The sequence below is a fragment of the Erythrolamprus reginae genome, unplaced genomic scaffold (genome assembly GCF_031021105.1).
Source record: "Erythrolamprus reginae isolate rEryReg1 unplaced genomic scaffold, rEryReg1.hap1 H_37, whole genome shotgun sequence".
Taxonomy (NCBI): Eukaryota; Metazoa; Chordata; class Lepidosauria; order Squamata; family Dipsadidae; genus Erythrolamprus; species Erythrolamprus reginae.
In genome coordinates this window covers 52,197-72,812 of record NW_027248492.1, presented here as the reverse complement: position 1 = coordinate 72,812, position 20,616 = coordinate 52,197, and the positions used below count along the sequence as shown (strand labels likewise).

Here is a 20,616-nt window from a genome sequence, read left to right as displayed (position 1 = left end):
GTGCTCATCACCAATGTTTCTCTTCACTGCAGGCTTTGAAAAAGACATGTTTGGGGCTGTGTAATATATAATTCCACTTGGTGTCACTGTTTCAGTGTTTAACGGCTAAACTTTAGCCGATGCATCTTTTCTGCTTTTTTTCTGTCTCGCTGAGTAGCAATTTCCATGGCCGCCTCTGCTTCTGAGCCCGGGATAATGGCACAAGTTCTCAATAAGCCCGGCTGATGTCCCGCCTCCCAGAGCAATATACCCCATCGTGATTGGTAGGTTCATTCAGCTCCTCACACAACACTGAAAAGTGCCATTTGTATCAAACTTGGGCTGGACTAACATTAAACTTTGATATTGAGGTGGGGGATGCAAACTATTGTCCCGAGGGCTGCAGTTGGCCCACAGGCCGGGAGTTTGAGACCTCTGCTCTAGTACAACCAAGACCACTTGTTTCCAGCTGAAAGTAATATTCTATCCTGGATATAGTGAAATGGAATAAGCATGGACTGTAGCTAGAAATTGCAAATTAAATATCTAGAAACAGTGCTTACTGTAGTCATTTGTTATGCCTAGCCACTGATTAAAAATTATATGCTGTATCTTAGTTAATTTGAGAAACCACTGCTGAATTTTAATCTATCAATTTCCTCAGTGCAACTGTACAATCTTATTTTTTTTTGTTGCTGTTGAAAGTGGTGGATGGATGTAAATAACATTATAAAGTGCCAGCTTTTCACCTTTTTTGGATGGGAAAGTATTCTTATTATTGGTACCATAGGGATGATGAACTAAAGCCTACAGTCAGCCACAGTTTCCACATTGTTTTTCCCTGTGTAGTTCTCAAGAACCTACTAATTTTTTTAAAGCCAATTTTTTACATTTTGGAGTAAAAAGATATGACAACTGTAATACAAGGTTTAAAAAGCCTTAAAGATAAGACCATTCTCTCACAATGGTGAGTATTCCTGGCTCTTATGCATTAGTGCATCAACCACTATGGTGTTTTCCACTCTTCTAGAACAGTGTGTATGATGTTAAATCACCAGAATCTCCACCTAATTTCTGCTGAGCCCTAAAATCCAGTTTTCAGTGGATAGAATCTTAGATTGTATCATTCCATAAATATACTTTTCAAAAATAAGTTGGCCCTTTGGATTATATTGGTGAACCCAGATTCTCAAGCGTTCCTATTATTGATTCCAAATGTCGAAAGGCTGACTACCACCAGCTATCACATTTCATCCAGTGTTCTCCTTCACAACCAGAGTTTAGACCAGGAGTCAGCAACCTTTAACACTCAGAGTCATAAAGGTCCTAACTGGAAGCCCCCTGTTCAATTCTGGAGCTGACCAGAAGTCCAGTTCCCCCACCATAAAGTCTCTCCCTAGTGTGGCGCTGCAGCTGACCTATGACAATGGCTCGTGTACCTGTAGACAGGTTCACTATCACGGATCTGGGATCAAGAGCTAGAATATCTCTAAAACTGAAAATAGAATTTGATAACACAGTGTAATGTAAAAATTGAAGAACTACTTTCCAGAATCAGTCCATTAAGTCTACTATCATTCCAAAACATTTCAATTACATCAAGAATCTAACAAATGAGTTTTATTTCTTGATATTAGTTTGCAGAATAATCTGGAGAATGTTTTCTAGTGCTGTATTTGAAACATAGAAACATAGAAACATAGAAGTCTGACAGCAGAAAAAGACCTCATGGTCCATCTAGTCTGCCCTTATACTATTTTCTGTATTTTATCTTAGGATGGATATATGTTTATCCCAGGCATGTTTAAATTCAGTTACTGTGGATTTATCTACCACATCTGCTGGAAGTTTGTTCCAAGGATCTACTACTCTTTCAGTAAAATAATATTTTCTCATGTTGCTTTTGATCTTTCCCCCAACTAACTTCAGATTGTGTCCCCTTGTTCTTGTGTTCACTTTCCTATTAAAAACACTTCCCTCCTGGACCTTATTTAACCCTTTAATATATTTAAATGTTTCGATCATGTCCCCCCTTTTCCTTCTGTCCTCCAGACTTGGAAGATTACAGTTGTTTATATTAAAACTGAAATACTTTCAGAAGTATAGAAGCTTTATCTTGATTGAAGCACCATCTAAATTGTGATTTGCTTGTGTTGAATGATGAATAAGATATAATTCAGTATTGCAAAGTTGCTTTTATTTCAGCCGAAGTTATCATCTTTAAAAAGCAGTGATCTAATGAGAAAGTTCATTTTTCAATAGCTCATATGAGAATGAAATGAAGTTCTATCTAAGCACAGTGATACCTCGTCTTACAAACCCCTCTTCATACGAACTTTTTGTGATACAAACCCGGTGTTTAAGATTTTTTTGCCTCTTCTTCTGAACTATTTTCACCTTACAAACCCAAGCCGCCACCGCTAGGATGCCCCGAAGCACTGGGATTTCCCTGGGAATCCCCATCTCCGAACTTCCGTTGCCAGCTAAAGCGCCCTATTCTTGCATTGCTGGGATTTCCCTGATGCTCCCCCTTGCTGGGATTCCCTTCATTTTTGCCAGCATTGCTTTGAATCCCAGTGACAAACTGCCCCCTTCCAAACTGCAGGGGAAAAATGAGCATAGCGGGGTGGACAAAAACAGGAGACAAAGACTCACGGAGCTCAAGAGAGGAGAAAGGTGTGGGGGAGATGAGCAGAGTGAGGGGGACAAAAACAGGAGGCAAAGACTCATAGAGCTCAAGAGAGGAGAAAGGTGTGAGGGAGATGAGTAGAGTGGGGGGACAAAAATGGGAGGGAAAGACTCATGGAGCTCAAGAGAGGAGAAAGTTGTAGGGGAGATGAACAGAGGGGTGGACAAAAATGGGAGGGAAAGACTCATGGAGCTCAAGAGAGGTGAAAGGTGTGGGGGAGATGAGCAGAGGGGGACACAAAAATGGGAGGCAGGGACTCATGGAGTTCAAGAGTGGTTCTTTTCACCTTTGTTGGGACTGCCACCTCTTGCCACCACTCGCTGTCCTTCCCCCCACTCCATTGGCCTCAGCTTCTTCTGCCCTCCGCTTTTTAATTTTTTAAAAAAGCCTTAATGTTTTGGATTTTTCTAATGGGCTTACACGCATTATTGGCTTTTCCATTGATTCCTATGGGAAACATTGTTTCATCTTACGAACTTTTCACCTTACAAACCTCGTCCCAGAACCAATTAAATCCGTAAGACAAGGTATTACTGTATATCTTAATGTTAAAGTAAATCTTAATGTTTTAAATAATTCTCATACAAGATATCATAACCCTACAGGGATCATAAATAACTGGAAATGTTGCCTTAAAAATATCAAAATTTTACATCCAAACAGGTATCTAGATTTATATTTAAAATTATTGATATGTTTATTTTCTGCCTAATAAAACATTTTATTCACAAAAGGAAGGAAAGCGAGCAGTTTTCATAAAGACATTTAAATGTGTGAATCCTTGCCTTTTCCCTAACTCAGATAAGTTGGGACTATAGCTCCCAGAATTCTCTTGCCAGCAAGAATGAAATCTGGCTGAAAATTCTGAGATTTACAATCCACACATGGAAATTTATGCGCTGACCAAGGACAGTTTATGAATTAAGCTTCCCACATCCAGCTCATGACAGGAAATGTGCCACTGACAGGCTGGACCGTCCACTCTCCCAGAGCACTTTCTTCATTCTCTCGTTGCTGAGAGAAAGAAAGAAAGATAAAAAGAGAAAGAAAAAAAGATAGAAAGAAAAAGGAGGAAAAGAGAGTGAAAAAGAGAGACAGAGACAAAAAAGGAGAAAGTAAAAGAAAGAAAGAAAGAAAGAAAAAAGAAAGAAGGAAAGAAAGGAAGGAAGGAAAAGAGAATAGAATAGAATTCTTTATTGCCAAGGGTGATTGCACAAACAAGGAATTTGTCTTTGGTGCATATACTCTCAGTATACATAAGAGACACATTTGCCAAGAATCATTGTCATAGGAGTCAAATAAGCAATGAGGAAACAATATTAATAAAAATCTTAAGGATACAAGCAACAAGTTACAGTCATACAGTCATAAGTTGGAGGAAATGGGTGATAGGAATGATGAGAAAAAAAATAGTAGCAATAATAATGCAGACTTAGTAAATAGTTTGACAGCATTAAGGAAATTATTTGTTTAGCAGAGTGATGGTGTTTGGGAAAAAACTATTCTTGTGTCTAGTTGTCTTGGTGTACAGTGCTCTGTAGCAACATTTTGAGGGTAGGAGTTGTAACAGTTTATGTCCAGGATGCAAGGGGTCAGTAAATATTTACACTTCCCTCTTTTTGACTCGTGCACTATGCAGGTCTTCAATGGAAGGCAGGTTGGCAGCAATTGTTTTTTCTGCAGTTCTTTTTTTATTTTTTATTTTATAAAAATAGTTTATTGAATTTCAAATATTAAAAAAGGAGAGGTAATGGGGGGTCCTTGGGGTCAAAAGGATGTGAGAACATAAACATATGATTACTTGTTAGTGCAGCAAGTCTTAAAGTTGTCTATGTCTTGAAATAGTTGTCTTGTAGTCACGGTTACATTTCATAACAAGAAATATAAAGTGTATATACATAATACCTGAAAGTAAATAAGTGAAATAGCTTTATAAGAAACAAGGGAAGGGGGCAAAATTAAAGGATAGAGAAATAAATAAAGAGGAAATATGAATAGAGGGAGGTTAGGGAAGTAGGAAAAGGGGTGAGGGGAATCTGCAAAATTGCAGACATTTTCAGGATATGCAACAAAGTAATATAATACAGTAGTGGGTGTATATGATGAGAGAATATAGAAGTTAAATATAGAGTTAAGTCAGTAGTAGGTACTTATTTTGGAATAGTGTAGTTTAGTTGTTGTTTCAAGTAAGTTTAAAGGTGAATAAAGAAAAATATGTTACAAAAATTTGTCTTCAAAGTCAGATTAATTATTGTCGATATTTGGAATTGTTGTGTCAGTACCTGCATGATTGCTGAATCATCTTTTGCATATACTGTACATAAATATCATCACCGTATATAATAACTATAATTTGATTCTTTCCACCATCCTTGGTGTATACAAACGTATCAGCTGTGCTGCGCCTAAATCCCATTTGGATTAATTTTTCATCTATACATGTATTCCAACTCTTAGGGAACTTCTTTAAGCTATAGAGAGCTTTGTTCAATTTATATACTTTAGAACTATCCTTCAGTTCAAAACCAGGTGCTTGTTTGACATACACATCTTCTTTTAAATCAGCATTTATATAAGCACATTCTAAATCAAACTGTTTAACCTTGAAGCCTTTTTGCATCGCTAATGCTAACTTCTCATCAATTCTTCTTTCGCAGTGGATGAATACTTTTGGACAAATCCTTTCGCTATAAGTCTTGCTCTGTATTTCTTACTTCCATCAGGCATTGAATTCAACCTATACATACCCATTTAGAACCAATTACTTTTCTGTCCTTGGGTACATCAACAATATCAAACACATTTTGCTTCTGCAATACCTCAAATTCATCCTTCATTGCATTTTTCCATTCTTGAACTTCCTCTGGTGACCTCTTTAACATTTCATTATAACTTTCTGGCTCACGTAACACACTAACATATCAACACTGTGTGAATAACCAAATCTATCTGGAGGTTTTCCAATATTAGAACTTTCAGCACTCTTTCTTCACTAGCAACTTATGTGTCCTCAGGCTCTCCTATCTGTTTTTCTTCTTCACATTTCACACTACTTTCCACTTGTGGCCTATCCTTAACCTCACTTTGCATTGACTCTATTGACTTATCCTCAACTTCACTTTGCCTTGACTCTGTTGGCTTATTCTCCAAAAATATCTCCGTATTGGAGTGAATCCTTTCCCAATTACTATGTTTCTCAAAATTGGCACTTCTAGAAATCATAACGCTACCATAGGTTGTTGGAAAACCTGTAACCTTTGGAGTGTTCATCATATCCCACAAATTTTAGTTTCTTCTATTTTGGCCGTCCTTTTAATCTCTTTTCCTCAGGTACCAACACATAAGCATAAGAACCAAAAATCCTTAAGTGTTGCAAATTGGGATTTTTCCTATATAGCCTATAATATGGAGTCTGATTGATTACGGAATTCCATGTCCTATTAATTAGGTAGGTCACTGTATTCACAGCTTCAACCCAAAAATGAAATGGTAAATTCGCGTCTGTCAATAAAGCATCTGTCATAATATTTAACTTTCCTATTTTCCTCTCTTCAATCCCATTCTCTGCAGGGGAATAGGGATTAGTCATCCTACGTACGATCCATTTTACTTCAAGCCATCTTTTAAACTGTAAACCAACAAACTCACCACCTCTATCTGTCTGCAGCTTTCCAACCTTGTATTTAAACTGTCTCTCAATCCTATTCACCCATTCCCTAAACTTTCCAAATACCTCACTCTTGCACTTCAATAATATACAAAATGTATATCTAGTAAAGTCATCCACAAGTACGAACACATACTTAGCACCTTCTTGACTGGATTTAAATGGAGCAGACAAATCCCCATGTACCAACTCAAATAGTCTCCTTCTTAAACATGTGCTAAAGTTTGGAATAGGGTATCTCTTCACTTTCACTTTACTGCAAATTGAACAGTCCAAAAATTTGCTGCAGCCTTTCACTTTTAAACTACAATTCTCTGTTACCTTTTTCGCAGCACCAAAATTAGCATGACCTAACACTCTTGGTAACAGGGTATACAATTGTCATGTAAAGGTTGGTTTACAATGAATGCAGTGTTTCACATTCTTATTCTTCATGACATCCAATTTGTCTTCTAATTTTGCAGCACAAACCACATTATTTTTCAAAATAGAAAATTTGTTTTCAGAAAGTGGATTACATAACCATCAGCAGCCAATTTCCCTGCACTTAGCAAACAAAACTTAAGTGTAGGTACACATATTACATTATCAATTGTTTTGTCTAAACATGAAACATATGCTGATCCTGATACTTGTACTTTTGACTCTGTACCATCTGCCAAACTAATATGGCTTATCTGCAAAGACTTTAAACCACCATGTAAAAAGATTTTATTGTTGACTATATGTTTGGAGCACGCCGAATCCAGGATCCATTTCGCTTCTTCCTGGAGACCTCTGACAGATATCAGCATTGCTGAACTGTTTTTCTTGGCTATGTTGACATGCCCCTTCTTAGTTACAAACTGCTGTTTATTTCTGCTGAAGCAATTCCTAGCTACATGTCCATTTTTAATACAATTAAAGCATTTTATTACTGCAATGTGCTTGTTTCTCTTTTTAACAGCTCCTTTTTGTCTCTCAGCCATAAACTGTCTTTGTTTACTACAATCCATTAACTTGGAAGTCACAAAGTCCAAATTCAAGGAACTTTCAGATATGCTCTGAATACTTAACACAAACTGCTCCCAAGTTTTGTCTAACAATGAAAGCAAGATATATGCTTTATGATCCTCTAGAAAATTCAAACCGCGAGAGTGCAATTCTGCAAACAAAATCTTCATCTTTGTTAAATGTTCATTTATACTTTGTCCCGGCTGTAGCTTCATATTAAATAAATGTCACGTCAAAACAACCTTGGCACCAGCTGTTTCTCTCTGGTATAACTCCTTAAATCTTTGCCAAACTTCAAAGGCACTATATTCACTTTTCATGTTAACAAATTGTCTGTCATCTAGGGCCAAAACAATAGTTGCTTTTGCTTGTTGAACTAACTTCTGTTTCTCTTCATTATCTTCATCAGGTGGAGACTATATCACTTCCCAAAGTACTTCTCTACTTAACAAACTTTGCATTTTTATGCTCCATGAATGATAGTTTGTTTCATTTAATCTTGCAAATGGCAAACTTGCTGCTTCTGAGAATACCATTGTCAGTCTGAAATCTTCATGTGGAGTTAGAGAGTTCAGCCTGACACAACATAAGGGGGGATGGGAGGGGTAGTGAGTAGTCAGAGGGGAAAATTACCAGATACAACTAAAGATTCCTTTCTCCAAGCCAAAGTCACCTTTTGTTCTGCCTCAACTGAAGAGAAGAGGAAGTTGCATACAGACTGACTCTCCTGATGAACTTGTGGGTGTGGAGGATGTAAGATGGGATTCTGGGTACTATTCAGAATCGAAATGACGATGGTGTAGTCAACATGGTTCTGTTAATAAATCGAGCTCTGTTTGAGAGAATTGGACTGGGACTTGGTTTATTTCTCAGATGCTATTTGGAATGCTGACAGCCATTCTTAAACAGCTCAATAGCCTCTTCCTACTTAGAAACAGTTCACTTTAAACAATTCTTCTGCAATTCACCAAGCTCTGTCTCTTACAGAAACTTGGCTTGCCAAACTTTAACTTTTGTTTGTGGTCAACTCTCACCAGCACTGGCCCCCAATCCTGGCTTCCACCAATCCTGGTCTTCTTCTCCAACACAGGAACTCAGGAACAGTGTCTTTAGTCTGGGCTAGCCTGGTTACTTTGGGTTTAAACTTGGCTAGTCTGATATAGGCTTAATCCTGGTAAGTCTGGATCTAATCCTGCCCTACTCTGGACCTAATCCTGGCTTGCTCTGGTTTGCTCTGAGCCTAATCCTGGCTTGCCCTGGGCCCATAACCTATCAAAGCTGCACTTTTGGAAGCTAGCCAGCCCAAGCAGCAAACCAGCCCAAGCAACTAAACAATCGAACTAGCCAGCCACAGACCAGTAAATATGGAGTTGAAGTCTTCAATGAAACACAACAGCAGTATGAAGTCTTGGAAAAATATATTTATTTCTTATTTACATTACTACTGTATACTATACTATACTATACTATACTATACATACATTACACTAGTATCTAACTGGTACTACAACTATCTCAGTTACAATAACTCACAGGAATCAACAAATCAATACAGCTACTTCAGAGCACAATTCACAAAGAGCAGGATCAAAGATCAGAGAGAGGAAATGGACAGAACAGCAGCAGGAAGCTCTTGCATATTGAAATACTTTTCGCCTGATGAGGTTGCTGCATGCTTAACTGCCTCAGAATGACTCAGCATTGTCTACATAGGCCTTCTGCATTGAGATATTACCTCAGGATATGCTTAATCCTGACAAAAGATTTATTGCTTTTGGAAGAGACAAGGAAGCATGTGCCTGACTGCTTCTGCCACTGAGTCCTGCCTTCCTCAGGCAGCCCGCAAGAGTTTGTTCTTCCTCCTGCTTCACTCAAGAGCTAGAGGCAGGAGAGGGGCAGTGGACACAACAATGAGGAACAGGATGGAGCTAAAAGTCCCAGGTAGGAGGTGTGTCTTGCAACCCATTCTGCCTGACCAGCCACCCCAAATTGTGTCCCACCAAGAGGCATGCATCCTACCTGACACTTGTAACTCTGTCATGTTCCTCAGTATTGTGTTCAGGAAGCCCGTTGTAAACAAAAACTTCTCACAAGTTCCAGAAGTTTGATTGAACTTACGAGAAGTTTTCTTTTACAGTGGCTTCACTAGACAGAATGATGAGGAATGTGACGGAGCTACAAGTGTCAAGTAGGACACATATCTCATGGCGCAGTGCAAGTGCGTGGCGGTGCAGGACTCTGTAAGGATTGTGGTGTCATTGCATACACACAGCACTACTGTCAGGCAGTCCTGCAGTTCATGCATGCAACAACACAATAAGCCTAATAGAGTCCTGCTCCACAAGGCAATAGCTGCAGGCCAGCCGGTTGGCTAATACCAAGAACAGAGAGGGGAGGCAGTGGCAAAGGGACAGCCAGTTTCTTGCTTGATGCCTACTGCACCCCCAAAATAATAAGTCCCACTGATAATAAGGCCAAAGCCATATTTCAGGATTCAAAATAATATAAGGCCCTGTCTTATTTTTGGGTAAACATGGTAGGTACATCCTTTCAAAGCACTCCTTAACTCCACCATAGGTAGGTGCAGAGAACTGATTTTCATGTAGAAATGTCATATATGCATGTGCCGTTGGAGCATAATTTTTTTGTGAGAATTCCACCTGGTGTCACGCATGACAAGGGTCGGCGTTGGAAGCTAAAAAAAAGCTTATATTAATTGAAGCAATCAGGTTTTGAATGGAACTCCATGATTGTTAAAGCATTAGAAGGTATGGGATTTCATGCGAGTAAAGCTGATCCCTGTATGTTCCTGAGAAATAGAAAAGATTCCAAAGAAGTATTGTTATTGTTCAAGGACGACATTGCTATTATTGCTAGGTCTGTTGAAGCTGTAAGGAAGAAATTCAGGATCAGGAATCTTGGAGAAATTAGACACTATTTAGGCATAGACATTGAGAAAACCAAGAATGGTTTTAAATTAACACAAGCTGGGAAAATTAACAGTCTTTTGAAAAAGTATAACATGGAAAGCTGTAAGGCTGCCAGGATTCCAAAGGAGAGTTGCTTTGTGCACAGCAATACAGAAGGAAAGGCTGTTGATAGAGAACTCTATAGGTCTCTGATTGGAAGCTTGTCTTATTTGGGACTTTGGTCACGGCCTGATATCGCGTATAGTGTTAATCAGTTGGCGCAGTATAACAAAGAGCCAACTGAATATCACCGGAAGGCTGTTAAGAGGATTTTACGATATTTAAAAGGGACTATGCATCATAGTTTGTACTTAGAGCCAGATGATAGTTTGAAACTGGTGGCTTATGCAGATGCTAGTTTTGCCTCAGACAGTGTGACCAGAAGGTCTATTACAGGTTTAGCGATTTTATTTGGAGGTCCCTTGGTAGGGTGGAAATCCTTGAGACAGCAGCATATCAGTCTGTCTATGATGGAGGCCGAGTTTGCCGGTTTGTCATAATTGTGTACAGATCTGGTGGTATACCGGCAGTTGCTGTTGGATCTTGGTGTGGAATGCCATAAACCAGTTGTGGTTTATGAGGATAACCAGTCAGCTTTGAGCATGACAAAGGGAAAAGCTGTGAAAACATGATCAAAACACACAGACTTAAGATATTTCAATGTAAGGGAATGTGTTAAAGATGGCCTAATCCAATTAGTGTACTGTGAAAGTATGGAAAAACTCGCTGACATTTTCACTACAGCGCAGGATGCTAAACTACATACTGATAGTTGTACCAGGTATAACCTGAAGCCTTAAATGCAACTGTGTTTAACAGTTGTCAAACCCAAGCGGGGAGATTGTTAGTACATGGTACATACCGATATTTTGGATTGCCATGTATGTTAAACTACCTATTGTAGTTTGTCTTTGTTACAGTTGTAATATCTCTTTAAGGACTTTGGCTGGCTAGCCATAAGAGGGTGCCAGCACTCTCTCCTGTTGATGATGCTGGATAGCTCATTCACCTTTTTGCCTTTTACCTTGAGGGGGAAGTATTTTTCTGCTTCGTGCTTGCTATGTGCGTTTTGTTGATTATTTCTGCTTTGTGCTTAAATAGGTATATATGTAAATAATACTTATTCAACATACTAAGTCTGTGTCATTACTGGCTGTATCATACATCCACACTCTTCCTTAATCTCTGCTCAGCGTATGTCGAAGGTCCCACAGCCTAGTTGCACTGAGACATACCAACAGAAGCTGAGCTAGGGCAACAGCTCACATGCCATCAGATATGGCTCCGCGTGCCATCTGTGGCAGCTGTGCCATAGGTACGTCATCACTGCCATAGATCATAGTTTTCTCAGATAAAAGCATTTGTTGGAGGAATACTTGTTGTGGTTGGCTCTGGCCCAGCTCCTGCCCCAAGGAATGTGGAGGTGGATGTGGGGAAAACATCCACATGCCACAGGCCTGTTTTGCTCCTGATAGAATCTCCCGATGAAGGCTCCTCTGATGAAGGAAGCATGCATAGCAGGGAAGGGGGGAGTTTTGAAGACAGCCCAGGAGGAGATCAATCATCCTTATCATCCCTGGATTCTGAACAAGAACTTATGACAGATCCACGCATGTGTAGAGTGATGCATAGGAGAGAACAACTTAAGAATTATTACAGGAGATAAGTGAGACCACCTGTGGTTGGGTGGGGCTGCTGTAATTAGTGCTACAGATAAAAAGAACAGTGTGCTGGTTTAGCCTTCTGGAAGTTTATCTGATTCATAGTTTCATCAAGATCGTGGTTTTGCTGTTTCCCTGTTCAAGGCTGTGTGCGGACTTTCTGGACTTTGGAATTGGACACAATTTTCCCAGTTACTGGGTGAGAAATTGGGTTGCATTTAACCTGTGCCTTGTATGTACCAGAAAAGGGGATGGGACTTTTTGCCTCTGCCAGTTGGATGAAGCTCTTTCCTCCGCAGCAGCTGATCGGCCGCTGCCTTCTCTCCCTCGCCCAAAGGTCCCTAGCTCTTCGCCCCAGCCCTTTGGTCACAAAAATCCAAATTCAGCCACAGCCTTTTGGCCACATGGGACACTTCGCCACCATCCAATCAGAACAGTTGTTACAAAATGCTACTTTTGGAAGGAAAGAATGGGACAGTTTGCTCTTTCATAAACACACACCCCAGTTGAATGATAGAGATGGAAGGGGCCTCAGTGGCCATCTACTCTGACCCCTCTTCTCATTCAGGAGACTTACAGAATGATAGAGATGGAAGGGGCCTCAGTGGCCATCTAGTCTGACCTCTCTTCTCATTCAGGAGACTTACAGAATGATAGAGATGGAAGGGGCCTCAGTGGCCATCTAGTCTGACCCCTCTTCTCATTCAGGAGACTCGCAGAATGATAGAGAGGGAAGGGACCTCAGTGGCCATCTAGTCTGATCCATCTTCTCATTCAGGAGACTTACAGAATGATAGAGAGGGAAGGGACCTCAGTGGCCATCTAGTCTGACCCCTCTTCTCATTCATGAGACTCGCAGAATGATAGAGAGGGAAGGGGCCTCAGCAGCCCTCTAGACTGACCCCTCTTCTCATTCAGGAGACTTACAGAATGATAGAGAGGGAAGGGGCCTCAGTGGCCATCTAGTCTGACCTCTCTTCTCATTCAGGAGACTTGCAGAATGATAGAGAGGGAGGAAACCTCAGAGACCACCAATCCAACCCTCTTCGCAAGCAGGAGAATTGGTCTTCTGATCAAATTCTTGGGCTGCTAAATTGGCTGGTGGAACTCATTGCCTCACAACAAGCTAATCCTTTATAAGCTAATTTGGGAACCCAATCAGAACAGTCCTCTCAAAAGAGGTTTGGTAGAGACTGCTAGGTAGCAAAGGACAGAAGTGAAGGCTGTCTGCTGTCTGGGGCCCCGTTATGACCTGCTCCTCATGGTAATCTTTGGAATTTTTACAATGCGTGGAGCATTTATGACAAAAGCAAGTGTCAAGAGAGGCAAAAATTTGGAGGCCCCAGATGTGGGGATACCCTCCACCCATACACATTTAACAAGAGTTGGAAGGGACCTTGGTGGTCATCCAGTCCCACCATGTCCTTCTGCCCATACACATTTGACAAATTCTGACCTGCTAAATTGGCTGGGGGAACACACTGCAGCATGGTCCTCTCTCAAACTCCCTTTGCATTTCTCTCTCTCTCTCCAGGGTCCCTTCCAACACGTTAATTTGTTTGGGAATCTGTAGATGTCACTGACTTGAGAAGGGGGTTGGACTAGATGACCTCTGTGGTCCCTTCCATCTCTCTGATTCTGTAGAAATCTGCTTGAGAAGGGGGTTGGACTAGATGGTCTCTATGATTCTAGATGACCTCCTTAAGGTCCCATCCAATTCTGTAAGGGTCACCTGCTTGAGAAGGGGGTTGGACTACATGACCTCTGTGGTCCGTTCCATCTGTCTGATTCTGTAGAAATCTGCTTGAGAAGGGGGTTGGACTAGATTATCTCTATGATTATAGATGACCTCCTTAAGGTCCCATGTTGCAGTGTGTTCTCCCGGCCAATTTAGTAGACTAGATGGCCACTGAGGTCCCTTCCCTCTCTATCATTCTTCAAGTCTCCTGAATGAGAAGAGGGGTCAGACTAGATGGCCACTGAGGCCCCTTCCATCTCTATCATTCAACTGGGGTGTATGTGTGTATAAAAGAGCAAACCGTCCCATTCTTTCCTTCCAAAAGTAGCATTTTGTAACAACCGTTCTGATTGGATGGTGGCGAAGTGTCCCATGTGGCCAAAAGGCTGTGGCTGAATTTGGATTTTTATGACCAAAGGGCTGGGGCGAAGAGCTAGGGGCCTTTGGGCGAGGGAGAGAAGGCAGCGGCCGATCAGCTGCTGCAGAAGAAAGAGCTTCACCCAACTGGCGGAGGCTAAATGTCCTAAACCCTCAGAAAATCCCTTTGACATTTAAAAAGGGAGTTTTTTCTGCTTTTCTGTTGATAAAGACTTTTGGTTTTCTTCTATCATGTGGTGTGTGTCTTTCTGGACTAATTACCCTGTAATTACGGGCAGTTGGGACACGCCGGCAGAAGAAATATTAATGTATAATCTTTTGTGCTTTCTGGATATTGTTACAATCCTTTTCATTAGATAAAATATACTGCTCAAAAAAATAAAGGGAACACTCAAATAACACATTCTAGATCTGAATGAATGGATGAAATATTCTCATTGAATACTTTTTCTGTACAAAGTTGAATGTGCACAACAGCATATGAAATTGATTGTCAATCAGTGTTGCTTCCTAAGTGGACAGTTTGATTTCACAGAAGTTTGATTTACTTGGAATTATATTGTGTTGTTTAAGTGTTCCCTTTATTTCTTTGAGCAATGTATAATATAGGCCCAGGCTCAAGATTACTTACTTTCTATTTAACTTAACACAAGTAATCTTCTGGAAACGTTTGGCACATTCGTAAGATAACATTTTCTTCCATTATTCTGAGACTGACTAAGAGCAGACAGAAATATTTTACAAATATGTTAAATGTTTTTAAAAGATTACTTGTGCAAGATGAATGGTTTTAGCACTTAAAAGTAAACTGTTCAGTCAATTTCATTTTCTATACTATAGATTTCTCTCCCATTAGCTAAAACTAGGCCCATTTTTTGGAATGTAGGTGCAGGGGAATGACAAAAATGCCCCAATTTTTGTCAAAAACAGGCTATTTTTGCCTGGTTTTTTCACACAAATGGGGGCATTTTTGCCTTCCCCCAGTCCCCCAGAGCTCTCTGAAGGCTTCCCAGACCCTCTGTCCACCCCAGCTTTGTAAAAATAGGTCCATGTTTTTGCAAAAAATGGGATGCGGGGTAGGGCTTTGGGAGGCAAAAAAATGGTTGTATTCGGTGTATAAGACAAACCAACATTTCAACCTTCTTTTAGTGGGGAAAAAGGTGTGTCTTATACTCCAAAAATACATATACACATAATCTGGTGAACTATTTTGTATTTTAATCAGAACTTGGTAAAAACAAAGTTCATTGACGTTGTAATTTTCTGTAACTTAAGGATTTGGATCATTGTTCTCACTTGTAAAAAGATTGTTAGTTAGAAAATAGCCTTTGTCAAAATTATACAATTGAATGGTTTTGCTTTCTAAACTTAGGAGAAATTAAACTCTTAATATAATCACTTTACCCATTCCTCTAATGTTTAAGTTTTTGTATGTATTTTTTCTGCCTTCAGTGAAGCCAGAGAGAGCCCCAAAAACAGAAAAAACACTTGTACCTGTTCCAACATAACTCTAAAACCAAATACTGTAGTTAAAATACTTACCCTTGGCTCTTCTAGTGATAATGGATTCTGTCCCATAACTTTTAGGAAAGTGTGGAGACTGTACTAAAAATATTGTGAAGTTCTTTTTAAGAGTATCTCTTCTTCTTTTTTAGCAGCCATGTAGACCTGAGGAGGACTTTATGGGAAGGATTGGGGTGGATGAGAGAAAGAGAATATAAATATATAATAGATATGTTCTACTATAGATGATACATCAGGGTGTCCAGCAAACCTGAAAAACAGGGAAATCAGGGAATTCAGGGAAATCAGTTGTTTGGGAAATATCATGGAATTTGTGAAAAAATGGAATAAATCAGGGGAAAAAACAAACTGTATTAAAATGTTTAAAAGCCAGGGAAAATTCTTGTGAAAAAAAAAAAGGATTGTGCTGCCTGGCAGAATCAAGCAAAAATGAACATAACTGTGGCAACAACTTGCTTCCTCATCTACCAATATTTCTCCATGGCTGTTTGATATAATGTCATCTATGACCATGCCTTAGCCAGATCACAAGTTACAGGGAAATATCAGGGAATTTCAAAATGCTTTTCCCCTGGACACCCCCTTTGTTCCTTTTAGAAATCAGTTTTGAATAAACAAAAGAGGCATAGAATTTTCTGAATGGTAGAATTCTTATGCTTGTTGGTGATTCATACACTATGGCATATGTATAGTTCATACTACTGTTTTGTTTATTGAATAAACAATAGGTTGAGTTAATAAATGGTATTAATTTATAAACCTAGAACTACAGTGACTCGGTTTATATATTGCACTAGGATGAAATCAGATGTGTCTTGATTCAAGCCAACGTTTCTGTTCAATTTTGGACATGGTTGTTTGATTAGTTCTTGTTTAACAGCAATGAAATCTCTTAGCTGGTAAATAAGCTCAGAATTCACTGCCTACAAATCACTGGCTTTAGCTAGAGGCACATAGTGTATGGGGTGCTCAGGGAGGAATAGCACCTCTGATTTAGGGGCATATTGTGTGTCCTTTTGTGGCAGCTCATTTAGGGCAGATTTTAGGGCAGCTCACTCATCTTTGGTCCCCACCTCTCACTCGGCTCCCACCTGTGGCTCCTAGTAGCTGTAGCATGTGCAGCAGCCACACCCTGGACAATAACTTCAATAGACTGGCCAAACCAGGTTGAGAATAGCCATTGGGTCATTGACCTTTGGCGAGATAGGATTTTTATCTATCCCAATCATGTGAAGACGGATTCTGGTGGACTAAGTGGATGAAACCTACTAGAATAGATCAATAGTCATGAAGGCAGTCTCTGCAAGTGATGTGGTATGCTAAGAGCATGGCCAGACACAAAAAATGCCCTGGTCAACTGCTAGGAGAAGGGAAACTCTGACTGCAAACCTCCACTGCCTTGAGGCTATATCCATCATTGAAAAGGGTGGTCCAAGAGTAAACCTTGAGGCAAAATCTGGAGCCAGAGTCCTGGAAGCAATTCATGATTGTGTACAGCAATATTCTGATAACTCCTGTGACTTAGCTGGAACCAAGTGTATTGGCCTTTGCCATTCCTTTCGAATATTTCAGAGACGTGGAAAGGAGGGATCTGCTGCTTGGGTAAGTCTATCCTCCCTAATAACCTGCCCAGCTTGTGCTCTGGGACTTCAGAGCATGTTGTCATGGTCTTTCGAGACTGAAGGATGCAAATGCAAAAGAGGCAAATGATGCATTTTCTTGCTTTAAGTAATAAATTATGGCTTCCCCACCATATCACTATGTTAAAAGGCAAGCTGTAACCTTTGTCCTTATTTTTCCCCAGCAATTTATTTTGGGGGATGAGAAAATATTATTTAGAAATATTTTCAGCTTGTCGTTATTTTAGGGTTTTCTATCCCTTCAAATATTTTATGGATTTACTGAAGGAAAGGCCTTGTCTTATCTTACTGCTGTGGGTGAACTCCTATTCTCATGGCTGGAGGGAAAGCAAGACATCAAAAAGAGAATTGTCACTGCAAATTTTGTATTTTTCCTGTTCCTGATGTTAAACATTTATTTGCTCTTGATTTTCAGGGTCTTGGTTGGTGCCCCAAAGGCAGATTCTAAGTACAGCGCTTCTCTTAAGTCTCCAGGAGCTATATTCAAATGTCGGGTTCACACTAACCCTGCTAAGAAGTGCACAGAGCTGGATATGGGTCGAGGTATGCATGAGCACAACTTTTTTTCTACTTTATTTGTTTTGAACACATTTTTTTTCCTTCCAAAGAAACATAGAACCTTTCACATAAAATTTATTTCGACTATCTTCATCTACTTGTGTGCAAGTTGATGTACAGGAAATGATCTTCTTGAACTAGAAATGTATGGGAGGACATTGGAATGAGAATCATTGGACGAAATATGGTCTTTATCTGTGGTTATTTTCTGCTAACTTGAAGTACAAAAGGGATCCAGAAATAGGTATTTCTTCCTCAGATATTGGTATTTCCCCAGTCCTTCCCCTTATGTCTTCTCCTTCATGACACCAAAGGTTCTTGGTTCTTTGCTCTAATAGCTTTCTGAAATTGATGATAGGAAAAAACTTTGGACCTGCCATTTCTGGAATGATTTTCTATCCATGTTTGCTGCTATCCTCTCTGTTAGCACAACTTAAGTGTCTATGAATGAGGGTGAGAATTTGCCAGAAATGTTAGCTAAGAGAATTAGATCAGGGGTGTCAAACTTGCAGCATCATGTTGTTGTCATGTGACATATTATGACTTCCCCCCCTTTGCTAAACTGGGGTGGGACTGGCCAGTGCGTGATGCATCCGGCCTGTGGGCCATGCGTTTGATACCCCTGGATTAAATCCTTTCTTTCCCGAGATAACCCCTAAAATGTAACATTTTAGAAAGTAACTCTTATTAGCCAATATCTTAATAATCTATATAAATAATCTATAATAATAATAGTATATAATAATCTATATAAAAGTTAAATACCACTCACTCATCACGAAGTCTCCAGAATGTTAAAGCCTACCAACTTGTTCCTCTTGGCTTCTAGGTGCTCACTAAGAAAGGATTTTTTTCAAAATGACCCTCAGATCATTAGTATTTCTTATACAGTATTATATTAATACACACTGATGCTAAGGAGCTAGAGGTTTTACTCCCCCTCCCCACCTGAAAAGAATTCTGTTCCAATTGCCAATTGCATTATATTAACACACTCTGATGCTACCCCTTTGCTAAACCATCCATGGCCGTGGCCAGCGTGTGACTCATCTGGTCTGCAGGCTGGGATGTTATATTTCCCCTCTCCACCTGAAAAGAACTCTATTCCAACTGCCAATTGCTTTATATTAACATGCCCTGATGCTAAGGAGTTACATATTCTACATAAATTGTCAAGGTTTATGTGTCAATGTTTCAAGCCCGATTGTAACTACTTATTAATTTTCAAGCTTTAATTGTCAATTTATCAAGCCTGATCACATAGTTTCATAGTGAAGCTACTAGCGATTTCATGTAGGTTTTCTATAGAATGTCTAATACCAGGATTGACAAATAATTGCCAGTCTCTGATGAAATTGATAAACATTTTTCCATGAAATATTTCCTTTATTGAGAACTGCATTGTGCTAAGATAAAAGATAAATTCCTTGTGTGTCCAATCACACTTGGCTATAAAATTCTATTCTATTCTATTCTATTCTATTCCATTCCATTCCATTCCAGTTCTGAATCCACCAGATGGAAAAAAATAATGGTCTGTTGCCTAGAGTGCAATTTCCTGTAGATATACTTTATTGTCATCTTCATTCTTTCTAAGTTCCCACCTTCTTCCTGTATTTGTTTTAGCCAATGTTCGAGGAATGTTCTGTGGAAAGACATGTAAAGAAGATAGGGATGATGAATGGATGGGTGTCAGTCTGGCAAGACAGCCAACGGTTGGAGGAAGTATATTGGTAAGTTTTTTTCCCTTGATCTCATTGAAGTGGGAAGTGTCATATTGACATTGACATAAAATGTGTGGAAACAGAAATGCTGTGCCAGACTGATGAGAATTCAGTTAATTTTCTTCTTCCTCTGGGAGGAAGGTAAATTGTATCGCGAGGACAAAGCTGCCATCTAGGAAGACAGCTTCAATACACCTGCTTCTGTCATCTTGAGGGCTTCCTTTTCAAAGTGTAGATTTAGCACTTGGAACAGAAGTTTCTTTATTTCCTTTAATAAAAATATTTATAAATGTAATGCATGTATATAGACTTAAATATTAAAGGTCATGTTTTATAATTTATTACTGTAATTGAGATAGTTATAGTGATATACTAGTGAGATACTAGTGTGGTGTATGTATACTAAGGTAGAATACAGAGAATAGTATAAATAAGAAGTAAATATATTTAGGAAAGTAAAAATAATAAACAAATTAACATTATTAAAACAACTGTAAACTAAAACTAAACTACCTATACCTTTCGTTATCTTAACACATATTTTATCGTTGTATATATTTTCCCAAGTAATCCTTTATGATTATGTGTTACTGCTTTTCTTCAATAAGAACATCCGTCATCTATCCATTGACTTTTGTTACTATGCAGCTTAGTGTTACTATACTGTAATGGTTATGTTCTATCTCTCTAGATCGGGTTTGTCATTTTAGTAGTGTATAATTAATTATTTAATTATTTAATTTAATTCAATTTCTGTTTGCATTTGTGAGTGATGAATTTAATACTAATTTTATTTTATTTTAATTAAATATTTTCTCTCTTTGAGACATTTATACCATCTTTCCCAAGCTGTATAGGAATCCGATTTTTCTTTATCATTAAGTTCCATAGTCAATTTTGTCATTTCTGCACACTCCAAAATTTTAACTATAAAATTTAAAGTTGTAGGAATTGTTTCTTTCTTCCACATTTGGGCATATATCATTCTTGCTGCCATTATTAAATAAAGAATTAAGTATTTATCTTCTTTTTAAAGATGTTGTCTGATAATACCAAGTAAAAATAACTCTGGTTTTGGATGAATTGTTTGAGAGAT

At 39.1% G+C, this 20,616-nt stretch overlaps 1 protein-coding gene across 1 annotated transcript in view; it reads left to right on the top strand.

The window, feature by feature from the left end:
* The window catches only part of LOC139155636 (integrin alpha-9-like), a 101,639-nt gene that overhangs the window by 44,262 nt on the left and 36,761 nt on the right, over positions 1 to 20,616 (top strand). Inside the window, exons 2-3 of the mRNA XM_070730851.1 lie at positions 17,654 to 17,781; positions 19,423 to 19,529. Coding sequence (XP_070586952.1) covers positions 17,654 to 17,781; positions 19,423 to 19,529 — 235 coding nt within the window. The remainder of the gene's footprint in view (positions 1 to 17,653; positions 17,782 to 19,422; positions 19,530 to 20,616) is intronic.